This window comes from Zerene cesonia, chromosome 10 (genome assembly GCF_012273895.1).
Source record: "Zerene cesonia ecotype Mississippi chromosome 10, Zerene_cesonia_1.1, whole genome shotgun sequence".
Lineage (NCBI taxonomy): Eukaryota > Metazoa > Arthropoda > Insecta > Lepidoptera > Pieridae > Zerene > Zerene cesonia.
The window spans coordinates 1,079,294-1,100,769 of NC_052111.1; the positions used below are offsets into that span (position 1 = coordinate 1,079,294).

The 21,476-nt window shown below is 32.8% G+C and overlaps 4 protein-coding genes across 6 annotated transcripts in view; 3 read left to right on the forward strand and 1 right to left on the reverse strand.

The window, feature by feature from the left end:
• The window catches only part of LOC119829466 (DNA ligase 4-like), a 12,985-nt gene extending 4,806 nt beyond the window's left edge, over positions 1–8,179 (reverse strand). Inside the window, exons 1-9 of one of the 2 annotated variants that reach the window (XM_038351982.1) lie at positions 8,114–8,179; positions 4,982–5,163; positions 4,095–4,407; positions 3,255–3,430; positions 2,877–3,047; positions 2,392–2,587; positions 1,077–1,290; positions 877–1,003; positions 368–485 (exon numbers count right to left, since the gene is read on the reverse strand). In XM_038351982.1, the coding sequence (XP_038207910.1) occupies positions 368–485; positions 877–1,003; positions 1,077–1,290; positions 2,392–2,587; positions 2,877–3,047; positions 3,255–3,430; positions 4,095–4,407; positions 4,982–5,140 (1,474 nt within the window). In that variant the 5' untranslated portion in view covers positions 5,141–5,163; positions 8,114–8,179. Of the gene's footprint in view, positions 1–367; positions 486–876; positions 1,004–1,076; positions 1,291–2,391; positions 2,588–2,876; positions 3,048–3,254; positions 3,431–4,094; positions 4,408–4,981; positions 5,164–6,216 lie in introns of both variants that reach the window. The other variant, XM_038351983.1, reaches the window with a different exon arrangement.
• Positions 8,180–8,464: 285 nt separating this feature from the next.
• Positions 8,465–10,397, forward strand: LOC119829522 (KRAB-A domain-containing protein 2-like). The gene is made up of 2 exons (XM_038352075.1): positions 8,465–8,609; positions 8,753–10,397. The coding sequence occupies exons 1-2, from the start codon at positions 8,495–8,497 to the stop codon at positions 10,042–10,044; spliced, it is 1,407 nt and encodes a 468-aa protein (XP_038208003.1). The 5' UTR covers positions 8,465–8,494; the 3' UTR covers positions 10,045–10,397.
• A 2,552-nt stretch (positions 10,398–12,949) lies between these two features.
• Positions 12,950–16,704, forward strand: LOC119829620 (F-box/WD repeat-containing protein 9-like). Of its 2 annotated transcripts, XR_005287813.1 has the most exons (6): positions 12,950–13,603; positions 13,670–13,981; positions 14,152–14,393; positions 14,501–15,041; positions 15,160–15,581; positions 15,665–16,704. XR_005287813.1 is itself a non-coding variant. In XM_038352226.1 (5 exons), the coding sequence occupies exons 1-5, from the start codon at positions 13,484–13,486 to the stop codon at positions 15,256–15,258; spliced, it is 1,314 nt and encodes a 437-aa protein (XP_038208154.1). In that variant the 5' UTR covers positions 12,950–13,483; the 3' UTR covers positions 15,259–16,704. The 2 variants fall into 2 exon arrangements, 1 of the variants encoding a protein (XP_038208154.1); XM_038352226.1 differs by having other exon boundaries at positions 15,160–16,704.
• Positions 16,705–17,837: 1,133 nt separating this feature from the next.
• LOC119829454 (alpha/beta hydrolase domain-containing protein 17B) lies at positions 17,838–21,470 on the forward strand. The gene is made up of 4 exons (XM_038351957.1): positions 17,838–18,652; positions 20,194–20,326; positions 20,885–21,002; positions 21,116–21,470. The coding sequence occupies exons 1-3, from the start codon at positions 18,003–18,005 to the stop codon at positions 20,966–20,968; spliced, it is 867 nt and encodes a 288-aa protein (XP_038207885.1). The 5' UTR covers positions 17,838–18,002; the 3' UTR covers positions 20,969–21,002; positions 21,116–21,470.
• Positions 21,471–21,476: the final 6 nt, after the last annotated feature.

Here is a 21,476-nt window from a genome sequence, read left to right on the forward strand (position 1 = left end):
TTATTCCATTTTGTATAAGAAAAATTGAAAAAACGAACCAAAAATTTGCGAGTCTTAGAACTCACCTCGCCTTAACTACTGAAAAATGATAAGAATTCGATTTTTACGAAATTTAGTATGAAGATAGAACAGAACTTGGCAAATGACATACGAGTACTTTTTATAGCGATAAAAAGGATAGAAGGGGTTGAAATAGGGCATAAAAGTTTGTATGGAAGTTCCTTATTGTCAAACATAAAATCATGTAAGATTCTTTCACACCTTAACCACTTAAAAAATTTTGACAAATAGTCTAGACCTTGGGAAAGAATATAGGCTACTCCTTAAAAAACCTCCTGACATAAATAATAAAAAAGATTTTCATTACCCGTAGTGACATCCAGACAGGCGACATGGAAGCTTTTGGCCCGACCCTGCCTCTTGTTCTCAGCTTCATCAGCACCGATCACTACCAGGTCTAGGTCCGTCATCGCGCCCTCGGTATACTAAAATTGTTAGATAGTTATTTATATCTACAGAAGACTCAATAAGTTGTAGGTATTGACTATAGGAAGAAGAGGCATACTTAGCATATCTACTGAGTACCATATAAATCTTGGGTTGACAAGGCACAAGAAGACTTCTAATGTTTTTCTTAATAATACTTACATTTTATATAATTTAAGAGTGCTTAAATTAAGTAAGTTGATATAAAAAAAGCTTTAAGCTAATTACCGTATAAATAAAGTTGTCTGTTGTGTTGTTTTTGTGTTGTCAAAGTCATGGGCATCTTAATTAAAGTTAATTGAAAATAAATTTATGTAATAAATCTAAGTTATAAATAATTATAGAACATACATGTTATATGTATTGAAATAACGTTTCATGAATAGTTACCTCTGGTTTGATTTTATACCAACCCGCGTTTCGCCGGTTAGCTATGTAATAAGAGTCGACGTCCTTCACAACAATACCTTCATCCTGATTTTCTATCGCCTTATTTAGAGCATTCAATACATCCACACTGAGAAAATAATTTAAAAGTTTTATTGTGAACGTATCGTTTCTCATATTTTTTTTCCTATTTATGTACTTACGACTCCTTTACGATCTGCCGTTTACTACGCAATATGACTCCTTGAACATTAATTAACATGGAATCTAATATTTGTTGCCTTTCCTTCAATGTTTTCCCGCCCTTTTCAGGTGGACCAATCAGCGACTTCCCATTGTAATACAGAACATCAAACGCGCAAAAACATGGCCGATATTTCGAATTCTCCGTGATTTTCTTTATGTCAAATGCCATGCCTAGAGAGGAAAAACTTAGTATTAGATTCATTTTTATGATTGATAGCACATGACATGCTATGCCAAGGCCCCAATCGGTATATGTTATAGCTTCTCTGCTAGATTATAAGATTATGTTTATGTATGTAGATGATACTATTACTATTTTTCTTTATTTTTACATTTGTTTGTGTCCATCATTTTCACTTTCTTGTTGATATACAGGTTTTTACTTAGTTTGGGAGTTAGAGACTTCTTCACATATGTAAAAAAAAATTGTCAATAAAGAATTTATTTATTTATTATAAACGGTTTATTGAATTTTTTTTTAACTTTTTGAGCATAAAAAATGTGGATAACAAAAATGCAGAGAACAAAATATGGGTTTATAGCTAAGATCAAACTTTTTAAGGCAATCAAAAAGGAATGGACGTTCAAGCCTGTGGAAAGAAAAATTATGTTGAACTTTAAAAACATATTCACTCAGTTTATACTTAATAATATTTAGTTTACCTATTTTTTTATATATTTATGCGTGCTTACGTTAATTATTAATCCTTTGTTAAAAGTAACTAGTAAATGAGTAAGCTCTACATCATCACGATGTAAGTCGCTCTTCAAAAAGAAAGGTAAGCAACAAACGTCGCCCATAAACGACAACCGTTAAAGCTTCTCGAACCATGTAGTCTTATTTCAGAAACCCTGTTAGCGCGACCTATACCATAACAACGCCATCTAGTATTATAAGATAAGGGTGTATAGGGTACAATTTATTCTAGTAGTGTAGTAAAAAAGGGGTGTTTTTTTTATAAAAATAAGAATAAACACGCTTATAAAACAAAGTTCGTTTGGAGACAATTATTACCAAATGTGTTTTTACTTTAATAATTACATAATATAGATGCTACAGCTTGCCCCAGCAAGGAGTTAGGTAGTGCTGAATTTGAAACCTGAATTAAAATATATAGATAATATATACATAATAGAATACATATAAGATGAATATCTATAGACTATTCACCTTTGACATCATTAATATGGAAATAATACATGTATGACTATTCAAAAGTGCTTCATAATTGAATCAATAAATATTTCAGTTTATATTTAAATTAATTATACCTTTTGACCCAAAGCACTGATACTCCTTGTGCCAGCCCATCATTTCACCATCGAGTATAAAACTCTTTACATTCGGCGAAAAACAATCCCTCAAGCGCGGTGTCAGTAGTCCCGAATCATACGTTTTCCCATAATTACTCGCATATGTGAAACCTTTACGGGAGAAATATTCAAAAACACCATCCTCCATATGAATCTAAAATAAAATCATTATAATTTTTTTTCCTACCAGAAAAGTGTTACGAAGTTTTGACGAAAAACAAACACAAGAACACGCTCTTGTACGTCTAGCAAATGAAAGGAGATCTAACTAGGGTAATTCAAACACAGTCCTATTCTGACCAGCGGATAAAAGAGGAGCTTTAGGAAAACATTCCTTAGGTACTAAATCCTGCGAGATTAACTTTAGATTATAATTGGTTGCACTGGGTACAAAAACGAGTCGAAATTATATTTAAAATCTTCTGCTATACTTTGCAAAATACCTGAAACCTTTCACCATCGAATTTATCTTCTATCTGATAAGTTTTATCAGACGACAACTGGGATATACGAGTTATATCCAGCCGCTCCGATAGCATGGGGCTCACTGCATAAAACACCTTAACACCTAACTCTATAGGTCTCGTATCACCATCAGATAAGTCTTCGCACACCTAAAAAAATATTTTGAGTTTTTACAGAAGTCCCTATGAAAAGCTAGCATGTGTAAATTTTTGTATAACATTAGGGGTGTTCAACAAAATTCAAGATGGAACAATTTAATGTAATATCGAGATGGATTATAATAATTTGAAAAAATATATCCCATAATATGTGATTCCTAGTAGAAAATGTTCATAAATAAAAGTAAAATCATTTACCTTGCTAAGATTTCCACAGCTATCAAGCAGCTCCGGAGCATCTGGGTGAAACGCAGCTAGTGTTCTATGCGTGCCCATAGCGAGTTTTAAATCCTTTAAAATAAGCCTTAAAAACCATTTCAATTGTTCTGCAGTTAGGTTTTTAATTATAAAGCTGAAAGCGTCATCCAGGACAGCTGTAAAAAATCATATCATCATCCCTTGGTCAACATGAACTTTGAAAGTCACTTTTTCCGTTAGTTCATTTGGTTTGGTTTTAGAAACGATTCGTCCCGCCTTCGCCCGTGTTAACAAAAAAATAACAATAAGAAAACAAAAAATAGCATTGAAATGCTTTATAGATGAGAAATTTTGAAAGAATAGAAAAAAATTGATCACGACGCGGGATTTGAACCCGCGTCTTTTTACCATACCGTAGCAATGCCTTGCCTCTCGGCCACTTGCTACAGTATGGCAAATTAACGCGGATCTCGTCTCGTAATCAAACTTATTCTATTCTTTCAAAATTTCTCAAAATTAAAATAGCCAAATAGGTCCAGTGGTTCCTGATATTAGCCCGTTCATTCAAACTTTAAAGTACTAGTATTCTTCAATACAAAGTATAGATACGTGTAATGATAATGAATACATACAAAATGTGAATATATTGAATAGTGTCGTTATTTTCAAGTAGAATATAAAATAAATGGAATTCCTCTTAGAAATAAAACCACACCTGTTTTATTTAAGATTACTAAGATTATTACTAACGGCTAGCCGCACTCTTTTAGAAGTATTTAGGTAAAGAGCAAAGCTGAGGCCCGAATGCTGGTGTGTCGTAATTGGATTTCCAGTACTCACGGCCTTTATTTCCGACTTCAGCTGTAGATATTTTATCGAGCACCTTATTAATATCTCCTATCGTTAAGCTGCACGACTTCTGGGTCATTCTGTTTTTTAATACGAAATATGCAACACCGGCGAAATCGCTATCATGTGCATTATTATGCACTGAGCGGAAGTTAAGAAGTTCTTGGGCATCATGTGACTGTTTATTCAGCGATAAGACCTTTACCAACAGAGATCCAAGCTTTGTTTCCTTCAAATTATAAGGATTTCTATCACGGTCTCTATCTGGTAGAAGCAGCCGCAAAACAGGGAAGAATGTGGAATTCTGGAACAGAATTTCCTGAATAATGCAGTATCAACTTTGGTTTAGATGTTGTTATTAGTCTAGCGCAAGCATCTCTTTTCGAAAATCATCTAGGTACCATTCTGAATCGAAAGCGACCTCAAACATAGACGGAGACTCCTGGATAAGCTTGCCCGAAAAGGCATTTATTTACTACGTTATAAATAAAACTTAAACAAAAATAATTATCAATTACAATTTATCATATATGGGCATTAAGCTCTAGGTATGTTAATTTGACATGGAGTATTTAAGGAATAACAATAATTGGCTACAAAATCAGAAAAATATAATCAAAATTGAACCGATTACCTAAGTGATATTTTCTTAAAATGTATATGGCATTATAATTGTCCTTGACTTAAGGAATATTCTACTTCAGGTTGGAGTTTTTCAATATCAATAATGATAAATTTACCAATGATCTTAAGTTATCCTTTAAGAGGTACCTGTTAATGGTCTTGATTTTGAACAATTTAAAAAATTTACTAAAAATAATTTTTCATACATTTATATATGTGTGAAGTATAATAGAAACAAATGTATTTTATAATACCTTTTTATCAGTTACTTTTCCTGAATTTATTCTAAAGTCATTAATGAAATTAGCCAATGTTTTATCTTGATCTTGCCTATGTTTCTTCCTTTTGCTCAATTGTTCTAAGAGTATACAAAACTCGCTGAACAGGATATCGTTTGCTGGAATTTTCTCCATCTTATAATGCTGCCTTTTCTATCCTAAAATTATTGATATATTATTTCTCTATAAAATCAAAACCAATTTAATTAAACTATATTTATGTAAAGGAAACAACACAGAGATAAATTTTATACATTTATTTAAATAACAAGATAATCTAACATTATTTTTCTAGCCATATCAGGTGAATGATCTTTATACAATATCAGAAGATTATATGCAGTTTCCATTTTCAAATCTATCTTCCCATGTTTACCGCAAACTGTTATAGGCTCGCACAATAAAGCTTTCTCATAATATTCTATCGCTAAATTATTAATGTTCAATAATTGATAGAGCCGTCCTAAATTATAATAAGCTTCCTGATCACATTTTCTCAACTGTTTATATGTAAGCATATATGAAACACTCTGTAGAATAAGGTTATGATGTTTATCTACAGTTTTTTGAGCTGCCATAGACAACATTGTAACCGATATCAAAAATGCAGATAATGGTTCTCGAAACTGTTCATGATATTCCAGGAAGTATTTAAGAGCAACAAGATATCTACCAGATACCAAATAATTATTGCCTAAAAATAAATTTTTGACCCAATGTGGTTCTTTTTGGAAAAGCCTGGTCAAGAACTTGCTCTGTGTGGCATCCTCCAGGGAATTTATAACCAGACTCAATAAATTCCATGTTCTATTGGTAGTATTTCTTTGAGCAAATTCCCGAATGAATCTCATTGCATGAACATAATTCTTATTTAGAAGACTAGCTTGGAAAATATAGAATTCTATTTCTCTTTTATGAGGTGATAAACCTTTTATGAGCATAGCACTATATGTTAGTCTTTGCATAGTGGAGTATTGCTTTAAATCACATGCAATTGTGAGCAACTCATTAAACAAATCCCACTCTTGTTTAGGACTTAGTTTGAAAGTCTCATCCTCAAATTGCATATCATTTTCATGATAGGCACTGTCTCCTCTTAATGTTCGAAATTCATGAATAAGTTCAACTCCTCCTCTTGCTCTACAAGCTATTTTCAACTCTTCTTCATGATTAAATTTTGTTAAAGATCTACATAGCAATGCTTCCGCAACTTTCAAATATTTGGGTATCCTATTATACTTTTTAAGTATATTACAATGTTCGTATAAAAGACTGGGACTAACAACATACTTATAATCTTGTTGAAGAACATTTAAAGCTTCTTCTATGCAACCTTTCTTTTCTAGTATAGAAAATAGTTTCCGACGGGCATCAGGATGCTGCGGTGCATGTTCTAAAACTTTGTAAAAAGCATTAACTGCTTCATCTTCCCTTCCTAAATTAAAAAGGCACTCTGCATACTTTAGCCAAACCGCTCCAAGGTCGAAATTGGGAGCTTTTACTAGTGGTTCCAATAGCTGCATAGCCATTTCATGATGACCAACAGCAGAAAATGCTTCTTCAATATCCATATACAAATCTCCAGCTTTTTCAACATCATTAGTCAAAAAATCATCTAAGAATGTCTGTACAAGATTAATGGCACCTAAATGGATAAAACATACTAACAGTTTACACTTTAAATCTATTGCTAAATTACTTGGTATGGAACATTTAACATAATTAGTATGTTCTTCAATTTCATTTGAAGAATTTCGAATTGTTTGTATTTCTGCTTCAATATCAACACCAACACTTGCCACAAACACTTCTAAACATTTCTGAAATTCTTTCTGTGATATCAATAATTCCAGATAAATGTTAATATCTTCCAGTGTAAACAGACTGGGACACTTTTTGTATGCAGTTTGCATAACTTCATATGCCTTACTTTTTTCATTTGCATCATGATATAGAGAGGCAGCTAATCTTGCATATTTCATTATTACTTCCCCATGAGTTGGTGCCAGGCATGTTACAATTTTGTGATAACATTTTACTCTTGATATGAACCAGGCACTTAATGTAGACTTCATTTCTTCTATCTTGCTTATTAGATCTAGCCTCTGCATGTGAATGTCAATATTTTGTGGATCTGCTTTAATAGCCTGAGTATAACAGATCATCTCTTGTTTGTGGTTACCCTTTTGTTTTGAGATTGCTGCTAATCTTAACCACTCATTTACATCAGTTGGAGATAAGTGAGCAGCCAAGAGAGAAAACTGCAAAGATTTCTCAGAATCATTTTCATGTATTTGTGCTAGAGTTTGGTAGGGCTCAGAGGCTGTTGGTAATTGTTTAATTATTTCATGACACATTTTTTCTGCCATTTCAACATCTCCTCTAGCAAATCTTAAGTTGGCCTCGCCCATTAATCCAACTAACGCTGGTGTCAAACGGGTAACTCTGCGACGTCTTTTTGCAGTCTGTTGTGGCTCTTCATTTTTCTTCTCTGCATCTTCAACTTCATCTTCATCCTCACAACCGTACCATTCACTGGAGTATTCAGCAAAAGACATTTCACCATTTAAAAATTTGTTGGTCAGTTCTGATTCCAGTTCCATTTTTACCCCTGATTGATTTGCTGGTTCTTCATCCATATTGTCGAGTGTTCTTTTACCAGAAGTATAAATAAAAAAAACTATAATATTCGTAGTTTTCAATTATGAAAAATGATTACTTGATTTTCATGTTTACTTAAATTTCAAATCATTTGCTTACTTATATAGAACAACGTTTTCCAGCCTATTTTCAAATAATTTTAGAAAAGTTATTGTAAGATTTAAGGAGACAACAAGTTACTAATTATATTATCACTGAATTATAAAATAGTTAGTTTAAATATTCAATAAAATATATAGTAAATTCTTTTTTCTGTGCCTCAATCACAAATCCCAATGTAGACCGTACTGGGGTACATATTATATTACTAATTATATTTTATTTCAATATTTTTTATGGTAACTTATTTCTATTTTCTTGAAGGGTCCGGTACTTATTATTATATACACAGACTACAGTTAGTAATAATATATGAATTAGTTACGTATTACAGAAAAAAGTGCTAACTCTGTAAATATAAATGCGTCTTCTCACTGCTGACCGCTATTGTCTTTGTCATTGACAATCGATGTTCAACACAACAAATGTCAATTATGACAGCGCTAGATCTATAATCTGTGTTACCATATGACTGAATTAGACGTTCAATAAAATGGACGCCAATCAACTATCAGCCTAAATGATATTTAGCCATTTGATCAAAGAGCTAAAAAAATGATTTCGATCTATAACGTTTAATGTTTAGTTCCATTTTCTGACCCCTGGCATTGAACCGCATTCCAACTTTGATAAAATATTCATTAAATTTGTGACTGACATATGGCAACAAATAACAATACTGTAATTATTACTCACAGTTTGATTGCCTCTCTAAGCAAGAACAGTACTATGGGAGAGTGTAGCGACAAGAAAAATGTAAATTTATCCACGGCTGGTTCCAGTAGTTTAAATTTTAAAGAAAATTTCGATCAAAAACTTGCTGAATATGACCGACAGCATCAAGGTGGGTCTGTTTCGTTTCTTCTCTGAGCGTTGTCTATTCTGCTTTGTCTTATGTTTCAAAATATTTTTTTGTGAATTGTGTTATAATTTGATATAGTTGTCACTGGGCCACATAATTCATAGATTTATGTTTTATCTTATTAGGATCTCATCGAAAAGCATGGACATCCGGAAGAATTTTAGAGGTTATAAACGATATAAAAAGAGCTAGGGTGCCCATGAGTTCAGGACAGCGAAGGACGGCTATGGATTATTATTGGATGAAGAAATACGATATTATGACGAATGCCAACGAAGACTGTTTAATTTTTAAACGACTCACATCCACTGCTCCCGCGATACGAATTTTACCCAGAGAACAGTACTTTGATGTCTTATCAGATATACACACATCATGTGGCCATGGTGGACGAGATAAAATACTGTTCAATATAAAAAATAAATACTACATTCCTAAGAAGGCAGTCGAAATTTTTGTGTCACTTTGTCCTACATGTGAAAATAAAAGAGATGCTCCAATAAAAGCAACTGTAGCGAAACCCATCGTCTCACGTGATTTTAATTTGAGAGGAGACGTCTATATTATGGATTTTCAGTACATTGCCGATGGAGAGTTTAAATGGCTTTTAAACTATCAAGATAACGCAACCAAATTTATAAATCTGCGTCCACTTAAAACAATAGAACCCGTTGAGGTAGCTTCTGAGTTGTTAAAAATTTTCTTAACATTCGGGGCACCCTATGTTTTACAATCAGACAATGGCAATGATTTCACAGCAAATCTAATAAAAGAATTAATTGAAATGTGGCCTGAGTGTAAAATTATACATGGGAATTTGCGTTGTCCTCAAACTCAAGCTAGCAACGATAGCAAACATGACGTGGAAAATATGCTTCGAACCTGGATGAGTAAAAACGTATCAACGAACTGGGCAGCTGGATGCTTTTTCGTGCAATATACAATAAATACTTCATGCCATCAAAAAATTGGAACATCTCCATATAAAGCTTTATTTGGGAATCAACCAAAATCAGGATTAAAAGGATCTGACATACCAACGTCCATACTTTTAAATACAGAAGCAGAAGAACAATTAAAAAGAAACACCGAGCGAGAACCAAGTGAAGGTACAAATAGTGACCATGGCAACAATGACAATAATTCTAAACCCGAATTAAAGGATACTGAACATTATAAGTTAAACGTCACTTGTGCAGTATGCCATAATAATATAACTGGAGCTTATAAATGTGAGTCGTGTAATAATGTTGTTCGTGCAATAAGTGTTGGTGAAGAGGATTTCAGTTCCAAAATTGTGGGCATCAAGCGTGAGATTGAACAAGATATAAAGATAGAATACGATAAAAAATATAGTGGACGTAAACGTCCAGCCGAAGAAATTATCGACAATAATATTAAAAAATGCCCAAGTTAAACTTGGGTATTGATTAAGTTGGAACTAATTGTGAAACTATTTCAAACTGGTTTTGAAACCAAGAAATACATTTACCTTTATGGCTACGAAATTATACAGAGTCCCGTTTGTGGCAGATTTACTTAACTATACCTTTGCAAAGTTTAGGTAGCCAGAGATTTAGTAGCTGCAAGCCTATTTGGTGTTAGAGATTAATTAATAGATGTTAACAATATTCAATTGTGGCTAGAAAAGCCATGGAAGTTAAACTTGCGATAACAGATAATATTTTTATTACTTATTACTTACTCTTACTTAAACTTTTAGTTATACTTTTTGATCTCATGATTACGGAAAAATGAATATATTTTAATATTACCTACATTAATAAACAACAAAAATTGCCTTATATTTCATCTTTATCGTCACATGGTCACCCTGTTATATAAATAGCCTAGCATCAACCAGTCAATTAATTAAAACCGTCGCTAGGTCAATGGCTCGGTTCAATTAAGAAGCTAGGCTCTTAATTGAATAACAATACGGTTAAATATTAAGCAAATTGACAGATGACAATAATTAAAAAACCTACTCAATTTTAGGTATCTTTTCCCATTTATCATTAGTTATTTATTTTTAACCGAGGCGGTTTATATTCGACATACACAAAAAATACCCACGTATTTTGTGTGTATGTCATATTTTCAGCAATTGTGAACCGATTAAAGACTTTTTACGCTATAAGCGGGTAACTGAGCTGGTTGTTCGCCTGATATATAGAGAGTATCCATATGCATACCGCATATGCATACCATCGCAGAGGTAGTGCGTGCCTCTGCGAATGTGTTGCTCGCTTGTAAGGGGAAAGGGATAAGGAAATAATTGGCGACTTGAAAGATTATATGGACTGAGGAGCGGTTTCACCCGCGTAAGACCATATTCCATAGGAATATCGGGATCTGATCTTACGCGGGTCCAGCTGTCTATGTACCAAATTTCATTGCAATCGGTTCAGTAGTTTTTGCGTGAAAGACCAACAAACACACACACATGCTTACAAACTTTCGCATTTATAATATTAGTAGGATAAATAATATCATGCAATATGAACCTTATATTTGTAGTACCTATTAAATAATACGTTTTCGTGTCTTCATTTTAGTGAATTCTTCAATATCTGCATTGAAATTTATTTCTTTTAAAACTGCTGGACCCCACAGTTTAATGTAATTGAGTTTGAAAGCATTTCTGTAATTGATATTACTTACTGTTTTTGTAAATATGTACGAAGCTATTTTAACTATTAAAATTCTCTTGACGCAAACAACATCAATTAACTCCGAAATAAAAACATTAAAAAATTATTAATGCTAAACAAACTTTATTACCCAAAATTATTACGAATTAAAAATAATAAAAAAAGGCGTGTTCCCCGCTGAGATGGGAATTCCCCGACCGAGTATTAGAAGCGTTAAATTTATTATAATTTCCGGCTGCGGCTTCGCACGCGTGGAATTCAGTTATATCGCGCGACATGGCACAGTCTATAGTATTTATAGAAGGTTCGATTTAAGGTCTAGACCTTAAACCGAACCTTCTAAAAATTATGGTATTTCCTTTTCCAAGTTCAGCTCAATCCTCATACCAAATTTCATCAAAATCGGTTTGACAATAATGCACATTCATACAAACTTTCATCCCCTATTGCAACCCCTTCTACCCTTTTTTCGCAATAAAAAGTATCCTATGTCCTTTCTCAAGTTCTATCTTCATACCAAATTTCAACAAAATTGGTTCAGGGGCATAGGCGTGAAAGCGTAACAGACAGACAGAGCTTCTTTCGCATTTATAATATTGGTAGGGATTAGTACCGCGTATACAATATAGATAGATTGGATTGAATTAGAGACCACCAAATGGCCGCCTAAGGAAAAGCCGTCCATCCGTTTCTTGCAAAAGATACTGGTTGTTGAACTGAATAAAATTGGCCTGTCATGGCAAAAGGCTGAAACAAAAGCCCAAGATCGTAGTTTACTAAGGCATAGGGCCTAGGGCTTGTCGAGGAGTTAAAGGAACAATCATCATACATTATAGATGGCTGTAGTATTTAAAACTTGGTGAAAATATAAGATACGAAATTGGAAAAAAGACAGACTCTACTTTTTTGTTTAAGGGGCCTCCAAACTCAAACTTCCTTTTAAATAGGTTTAAAGGTTGTTTTAAGGCTTATTTACGATTTGATCAAAACAAATTGCAGCCATTAGGAAGCCCCACAAGTCCAGAAGCCCGGGGCGCACCGCCGCCTATAAGTCGACAGAAAACACCCACCAGGCTGAACAATGTAAGTTGTGGTCACATACAATAGGTTGTGCATACGCCAACTTATATTTAAAAACGATCTGTAGCTTAAGTTTACATGTAACAACCATTTGTGATCCTTAAAAAATAAAAATAAAATAAAATAAAATAAAATAAAAATAGAAAATTCTCATCACGTGTAACACTTTTTGTTATGGCACAATTTTTATATCTCTTATAGTGTAGGTGGTCTGTTGTGGTTCTGCATCAGATGTTTTGTTTCCCGAAATAAATTATAGCCTATGTGTTGCCCAGACTTAATACCAATGCAACAAAAACCTTTCAATCAAATCCAGAGTCCAGTAGTTCTAGAGATTAGCGTGTACAAAGAAAAGGACCAACAGACACCTTTTTTTTGGATTCGTACTCTACTACTGTTATATTCAAAACCCCCTACAATTATTATTTTTTTTTTTCTTTTGTTAATATCAATGTAGAGATATCGTTTTTTTCTACTCTTTTAGAGTACATAGACTATAAATGTCATAGATAATAGGTACTATATCTATAAAAATATATTATACCTATATTGTTTTCTTTTAGTTGTCATTTCGAAATTTGTTTGTTGTGTTTCAAGTTTTATTATTCAATTTAAAATATTTGTTATTTATGAATGAGATAAATGTTGAGAATATTTTAGAGGTTTTTATATATTTCTTTGTAATTCCATATAAAAGAGCAAAATAGACTTAGGAAATTGAATGACATCATTCTTAATCTGTGGTGTAGACTGTTTATAATCATTGTTTTTAAAAACGCTTTCAGATATCTTCAATCTTCATTCTTGAAATCCTGAGACCGTGTCAAATTAGAATAGTTTTTTCAAAACGAATGTATCGAACGCTGAGTTATTTTTTTGTTATAAAAAGCTATGTATTTTAAACAGTTAAAATCTAACTAATGACAAAAATATTTTCTGGGATAACTTTACCTTTCTAAACAACGAATGAAAATACTGGGTCACCCTTGATCATGAGTAACAACTGCCTTATACAGAAAACCTTATTATAATTGGTTGTATCATTGCCAATGAATGAAAAATCAACTATATTATTGCTATTATTTCTGTATAACAAAGTCCTCGTAAAAGTTTTCTTTAAAAATGTGTGAAATTATACAAGCACTCAGAGACCCACTCAAAGATATAGAAAGCGAATATGTACAGAATACAGAAGATATTTATAAAGCTGCTCAACCTACATTATCAGACATGCCAGTTGAGGTAGTTATTTTTTTTTTTCTTCCAACATAATTGCTTATTTGATAATAACTACAAATCTTTTTGCAGATAATTTTAAAAATATGTTCTTTCTTGGATTCACACTTTTTAAAGTATACATTTAGTAAGGTCTGTACAAGGTTTGAGGATATATTGGCTGATGATCATCTATGGAAGTATTGGGTAAATAACAAAATGAATGGTTGTTTTCCTGCTCTACCCAATTTGAAAATATGGGATGAAGCACAAATTGATTGGGAGGAAGTATGTGTTGAAATAGATTCTGAGAAAAAGAAATGGACTGATATTGAAAATACAACACAACACCTAATTGTAAAGGATGTTCACTATGCTTCTGTTGATGCAGTGCTCTTGTTAAATGTAGGTAATTATGATTTAAAAACATTTATTAAATTATGTATATATGTATATAAATTAATTTGTTTTTTTAGGAATTAATGTATGTCTTTGTGCTTATAACTAAAAAACTTACTTTAGTTTATGTTTTCAAATCAATGATTTTAATGCATTAATTTAATCTCTTATACTAGAAAGGTGAGACATGTATATCTGGTGGAAGAGATAGAAGTTTGGCAATGTGGAACATTCCCGAGATGAAATCTAATGTGGATAACAAGCCTACAAAAATGAGACATGACGCTCATGCTGGATGGGTTTGGGATCTTGCTGCTGACAATACAGACTGTGCTACAATTGTATACTCTGCATCTTGGGACAATACTGTCAAAGCATGGGATTTAGGTGCTGAATTTTCTTGTGTAGAAACCTTTAGGTAATTTTTGTTTAATTGAATTGTCAATATTGCCCTAATTATTGTAGTTAGTGGTATAATTGTCTGCTATTTCTGAAGCATTCTCAAATATTTTGAATATCTTTTAGGTGTGGTATGACTGCTTTATCTGTTGTAGCATGGGATAAAATTGTAATGGCTGGACTATATTCAAATAAAGTGCTGTCTTTTGACTTACGATCAGGACCAAACCCAATAAGTTTTTATAAACCCCATAAAGGACCAATTTTAGCTCTAAGTGCACATAAAAACATGGTTGCATCTGTGAGTGAAGACAAGACATTAGCAATTTGGGATAAAGTTGCAGGGAAAATTATAAAACACAACATAAAGATACCTAAAGAAAAACAGTACCCTGTGTGTGTTAATTGGAATTCATCAGCAATATACATAGGTGATTCTACAGGTTCACTTCACATTTTTAATCCTGAAGATTTTGCATATGTTAGGTCTCATGAAATTTGGAAGGAAACTCCAATTGTTGAACCATCCCATAAAATTGCTGGTTGCTATCAAAGTAAGGGAAATATGATTCTGTGCTCAGATCAAGGAGAAATTAAATTTTTGTATAATTGTTATCCTCCCCAGGAATATAGTAGTATTAAAACAACTACTGTTGATGTAACAAAGGTAGGTAAATAAAAGTTGACATCAGTTCAATATTTTTTTATTGGTTTGAGTTTAAATCTATTTTTAATGTGATCAAATAATTTATTTTGATTAAAATCAATTCTTTATTATTTTACAGTTACAATATCAAAATGGTATTTTAGCAGTTGGGACCTGTGATAATGCATTAGAATTTTGGATTCCAAACGAGAAACTATCATCATCATCAGACATATGAATTTTATAATATAAATTATATTTATAGTTGTAATACTAAACTTTGGTTTTATAGTTGAGAATCTAACCAGATTTAACTTTAATGACTTTTAACTGTTAATGACTTAATTTATGTTAAATATTGTTATTTTATTAAGATTGTCAATTTAGTATCACATCAATTTGAAGATGTTTAAAACCAAAATGACCTGAACTTAAAATCTTAAAAATGTCTTTAATCAAAACTTGCATTTATTTATTGAACTAGGCTTTTCAAATATTCGTTTGAATTGGCAGTTTGTATATGACTGAAGATTATGGTCCTGTGATTAACAGCATCATAAAGTAAGGCCAAATTTCTTTTCAATTAATTAAATGTATTTTATGGAGTCACTAATTTATGAATTTTGCAATGTTTTCAATTACAGGTGCACAGATTCAATGAAGAAAAACGTAACATTGTGATACTATATTTTTTATTTAGTTATTAAAATTAATTTGTTGTAATTTAAATAAATTCTAAAATTAACATATATCTCGAGGATGACTTCTTATGACTGACTACTTTTATATTGTTGGAGCTCAAAATTTACACTGCACATAGTATTTTTTTGTAAGATTAAATATTTACTGAGAAGTTATGAGAATAATGTATTTTTAGTTGTCTTACAAAGCAGGTCTTATAGAGTTTCACAGTTTACAGCAAGGCAATATTTCTCAAAAAGTTAGTGGATGATTTATATTTATAATTATTTTAGTTGGAGCGCCTTCGTGAAATGATTAAGAAAATATGGTGTATACTATGTTTTCTAAATTCAAGTGAAAGTTAGACTTTTTTTGATAGAATTGTAAATGAAAGCCCTCCAACATAAGCAATTCCTTTTATTTAATACTAAAGTTACCTTATTATTTATAATAGCTAGCTTTTATCTAACTCACTTCAATACTTTAAAATGGTTTTATTGAACCGGAAACAATTAAGAATACTCATTGTTACATGCATAGCTACACTGACGACAGTTTATAAAATTAATTTTGAATGATATAAGCTATCTATTTTTGTTCGGTTAATAGTAATATATTCAACATGAAATAATAACGTGTTTACATTAAATAAAGATGGTATAAAAATGGTTATTAGGTTAAAGAATTATTACAATATGATGTTCACACGTTCAAACAAATTTCATACCTATTAATGCATTGTGTTTAATGATCGTTCTTATTGTGAAATCGTTCTTAATGTCACGATAGCCAGCAACGTCGGTGGTTTTAATGCGAAAGCATAATGAAATGTATTTTCGAACGTACCTATAGTCTTTTAATTTAAACAGCTAAGTCAATTTTAATCTTTGTCTAATTTGCCGAGTTGCGCTTGAAGTGGTATTCTACGGTGGTATTATACTATGATTGTAACGTTGTACAATTTGTATGAAATAACTTATTAAAATCTCGGCTTTCAAATGCGTTTAATTTTGATTTTTTTTTTATTTGTTTTATTAATTCGAGTACGCAGAAGACCGGAAATAGTATAATGTTGTGTTTCGTTCGGTGAGTGTGGGAACCGGAGACCCTATTCCCTTTCCTTATCCTTCCCACTCCTTTCCTTTATTCCTCTCGTCAATCATTTTTTTATCCCTTTCTAATTTGAAGTCGGCAATCCGTTTGTAGAGGCGTAAGGTCTGCAATCGAATCGGCTCCAAATGTTCATAGGCGGTGGTTGGTCGCATACCATCAGGCGAATCACCACCTCAGTTGCCCGCCCGCATAAAAATGATCCCTAAAAATTATTAGCCTAATTTTGAAAGTGTAAGTATAAAAGTAAGTTTAGTTGTAGTAGTGTAGTAAATACATGATTTGTGATTTCGCACGCCACCTAATGTGCTTAGATAGCGGGTTTTCACGGCAAAAACTAAGTTCACACTTACATGTTTGCAATGACCCTTGCACACATTGATCAAGTAGACGTGATGTTTGAGGTACTTTGACGAAAGTTCCTGAAGTGTTCCGTGATGTGGGCAGGTCGTCTAATTTCAAGATAGAGATCAAATTGCTTTAATAATATAGATTTAAAAGACCATATGACTTATATTGACCGCCCCCTTGGTAGTGTTGGAAACACGTGTGTAGAACCAGGTTCGATTCCCAGTTGGGACTCGCAAAAAAAAGTCTCGTCCTGGCTAGACACAGAAGGCTGATCACCTACCTACTTGTCCATAAAAAAAAAATCAGTGAAACAGGTGTATACAATCTGCCCCATAGAGGCTTGTGGGAACTTGTGGACCCGGAACTTTATTTTATATGACTTTAAAAGTTTCTGTTCATTACCTATGTACATAATTACTAATTAGGTATAATAGATTGGAACAAATTTAATTGTACCTACCGGTCCAATAATTTGTCATTCATTTAAAAACATTTTGTACATTATCTCTTATTTTCGTTATTATACCATATCTTACATTAAAATTAATTAAATGTTTTATTTAAATTCAGGTCTACACAAATATCGAAGTAATAATATATTCATATAAATATAGATAATAACCAGTCCGTATACAGATAATAAAGTCACAACTGGCATTCAGCATGAGCCCAAGGCCACGTTTAAAAAGTAAATACGTTTAAAAAATGGCTGAATTATTGTATATCTGTCAAATTCAGTGAAATTCCTTTTTATTTTCGCTATGGCCCAAGTTTAGTGTGTCAATGTATTTAATGAATAGTGCCTATTTTATTAACATATAGATGCATATATAAAATTTCATGATGAACGGCTTAAGTTTTAGTGAATTATGTTGCTTGTTTTGTTGTCCGCCATGCCCAGGAAAAATTGCAGCTAAGCTTGCCTTTCTGCCCCCTGAGCCCACGTATGCATTTACACCTGACGAAACAGGATCGAAATTCTCCTTGACGCTCACAGACAGAGCAGAATGGCAGTATTCAGAACGGGAAAAAGAAAATATAGAGGGGTTCTACTCGAGAACATCTAGAGGGAACAGAATTGCTTGTCTCTTTGTTCGCTGCAGTCCTAATGCTCGTTTCACGATATTGTTTTCACATGGGAATGCTGTAGATCTGGGACAAATGAGTAGTTTTTATTTAGGTTTAGGCACTAGAATAAATTGTAACATATTCAGTTATGACTACTCTGGATATGGTGTGAGTGGAGGTAAACCGTCGGAGAAAAACTTATATGCAGATATTGATGCTGCATGGCAGGCTTTAAGGACTCGTTATGGCATAAGTCCTGAGAACATCATTCTTTATGGCCAAAGTATTGGTACTGTGCCAACAGTAGATCTGGCTGCTCGTTATGAAGTTGGAGCAGTGGTGCTTCACTCACCACTCATGTCTGGCATGCGAGTCGCCTTTCCTAATACAAAGAGGACATGGTTTTTTGATGCATTTCCAAGGTAATTGCCTTCCTTTTATTTTACATATTATTATGTACATGAGTCATTATTATCATTCAGGAAGTTACAACATATAATGCACTGCATACAAAAGCATAAAAACAGTAAAATGAGGAAATCATGATAAACATAAGTGACTAATTATAGATTGTGTTGAATATTGTCAATCATAGAATGTGTTTTATGGGAAAATTCAATCAGTATTATTTTGATTAACAAAACTTCTTCATCTTATTTTTATGTAGGTTAGGTCTTTCAAATTGAATTTGCCTTTAAATACCAACCTGTATTTATGTTAAATTGAAATTAGAAAATTAAAGGAAGAAGTAAAATTTCAAAAATAAGGACTATGATAAAGCTTTCGGATGCATCAAAGAAAATTTTTACATTTTAAATTGTTTACATTCTACTAGCACACCCCAGTTAGTGCTTGGGTAGTCATTTATTGTAATTGAAATATTATAAACTATTCTATGACTATTTTAGAGTGTCTAACACATGGTGTACAAGATTTGATTTTTATTTTAGTTATTTATTTATTTATTAACACTATTGTACAATGCACATAAATATAAAAGTTAACAAAAACAAATAACTAATATCTATTGTTCAATTTGGCGGCCTTTAAATCGCTTAGAAGCGATTTCTTCCAAGCAACCTAGGGATATAGGAAATATATTTGTTGAATAGTGAAGGAGTCCATCGTGGACAAACAATGTGTTACATTTTTCATATTTATTAAGATAAAATGTGTCTTTATAATCAAATGAGGACTGTAGCAAACACAAAATATAATTATATTTATGGCTGTAATCTGCTAATATACAGATATTTTACATTCATGTAAAATTGACTCTCATTTTCTCTCACATACATTTAGAATTTCTTCAAGATTGGTCAAGCCGAAGCGTGCAATTCATGACTGTGCTTTGCAATAAAAATTATGTTGTCACATTATAAAAGCTGTTAAAAGATTTTTTTCTCTGAATGTATAATATACTAGTCATTATCCCACAACATCTTAATAAATTTTCATGGTACAAACTTTCATCTGCTATTTTATCCCCTCGGGGATAGAATTGTTCAAAATCCTTTCTTAGTGGATGCCTATGTCATAACATATACCTGCATGCTAAATTTCAGCCCCATCAGTTCAGTGGTTTGGGCTGTGCATTGATAGATCAGTATGTCAGTCACCTTTGAGTTATATATAATAAATAGATGTATATATATAGATAATGTATTATACCAATTTTTTTTTTTCTGAATTGATAAATTTATAGTAAAACAAATTTGTGGAGAGTTGAGATTTGGCATCTTGATCATTCCATAGTATCCCTTCTAATATTATAAAGAAGCTTGTGGGGCATGGCTTTCCCCACATAGATAGGAGATAGCTTCAGACCTCAGACAGGATATGGGATAGTTTTTATATGCCAGTATGTACCATATATTATATAACAATGCTAAAAATGTTTAAATAATGAAATCTCATATCAATGTTATATTTGAAGTGTAAATCATTAAAATTTTATTTGCAGTATTGACAAGATCCCCAAGGTAACCTCTCCAGTCCTTGTTATACATGGAACTGAAGATGAGGTCATAGACTTCTCACATGGTCTAGCAATTTATGAACGCTGTCCACGTGCTGTTGAACCATTATGGGTTGAGGTAATAAAATAATTTTACTGACCAGTTTAGTTTTTCCAATTTATCATCTCTTGCATATGCATGTGTAAGATGTTGATATAGCTTCAAAATTCAAAAATGGCTAGGCTGTTTTTTGTGTAGTTTGATTTTAGTCTCATATTAAACAGAACAAATTGAAGTTAAAAACATTTCATTGGACCACATCAAATTCATTCATCTGTTACTCATATAAAGGAAGTATATTCTTCCTATAGTATATACTATTTATACTCTTGTAGCAATTTAGTGTTAGTTTGGTTTTTTTTTCATTGAGAAAATCCAACAAACACTTAACTGTTGTAAGTCCATGGAACACATTGGAAAGTATATTTAGTTAAAAGTTTTTTAGAAATTAAAAACTTTTTAACAACACCTAGTGACCAGTGAGTCTCTCCGTGACCACACTCACTGTAAAGTGTTTGAAACGTCGGGTAATAATGTAATGAATAAATCGCGTTTAAAATGCGTTAAAAAGTTTCTAAATGTATAAAACTCGCGTAAAATCAAACACAAGAAAATACTAAAAGATTTTTTTTGCAGGGAGCTGGACACAATGATGTTGAACTTTTTAACCAATATCTCGAAAGACTGAAGCGGTTTGTTTCGGTAGAATTGCTCAACTGACAAAGACTGCCGGCCTCAGGCCATACTACTCAAGGTAATTATTGTTTATGTTTGACCTCATACATTTTAGATATCATAAAGTCATAAGTTACATGTATATTCCTTTTGAAACAAATAGTTTGATTGAACTATGTAAATCTGTGACAGGTGAAGATCCAAATCCTGCTTCCACACTTAGCTCCGGGACTTCGAGTTCGGCGACAGAGAGACTCCTCTAGCTAGCGGGGGCCGGGCCCAGCCGGGCCGGCCCCAACAAAAACTCAGTTAATGGTTCTGCGAGTTCGCACAATCTCGATAAAAATATAGACAATAATGAGACTACTGCCGAGGCACGCAGTCCACGAGCGATAGCTCATAATATTAGTATCAATGTGACCGACGCAGACTCTCCGGTCGGAGTACGGAGGCGCATTCACTTGCGGTCCCTTAGTGACGTGACTCCCGCGGGCCGCTCGCCCGGCGCGCGCGCTCGCTCGCACTCGGAGCGGCCCCGCGCCTCCCCCGCGCC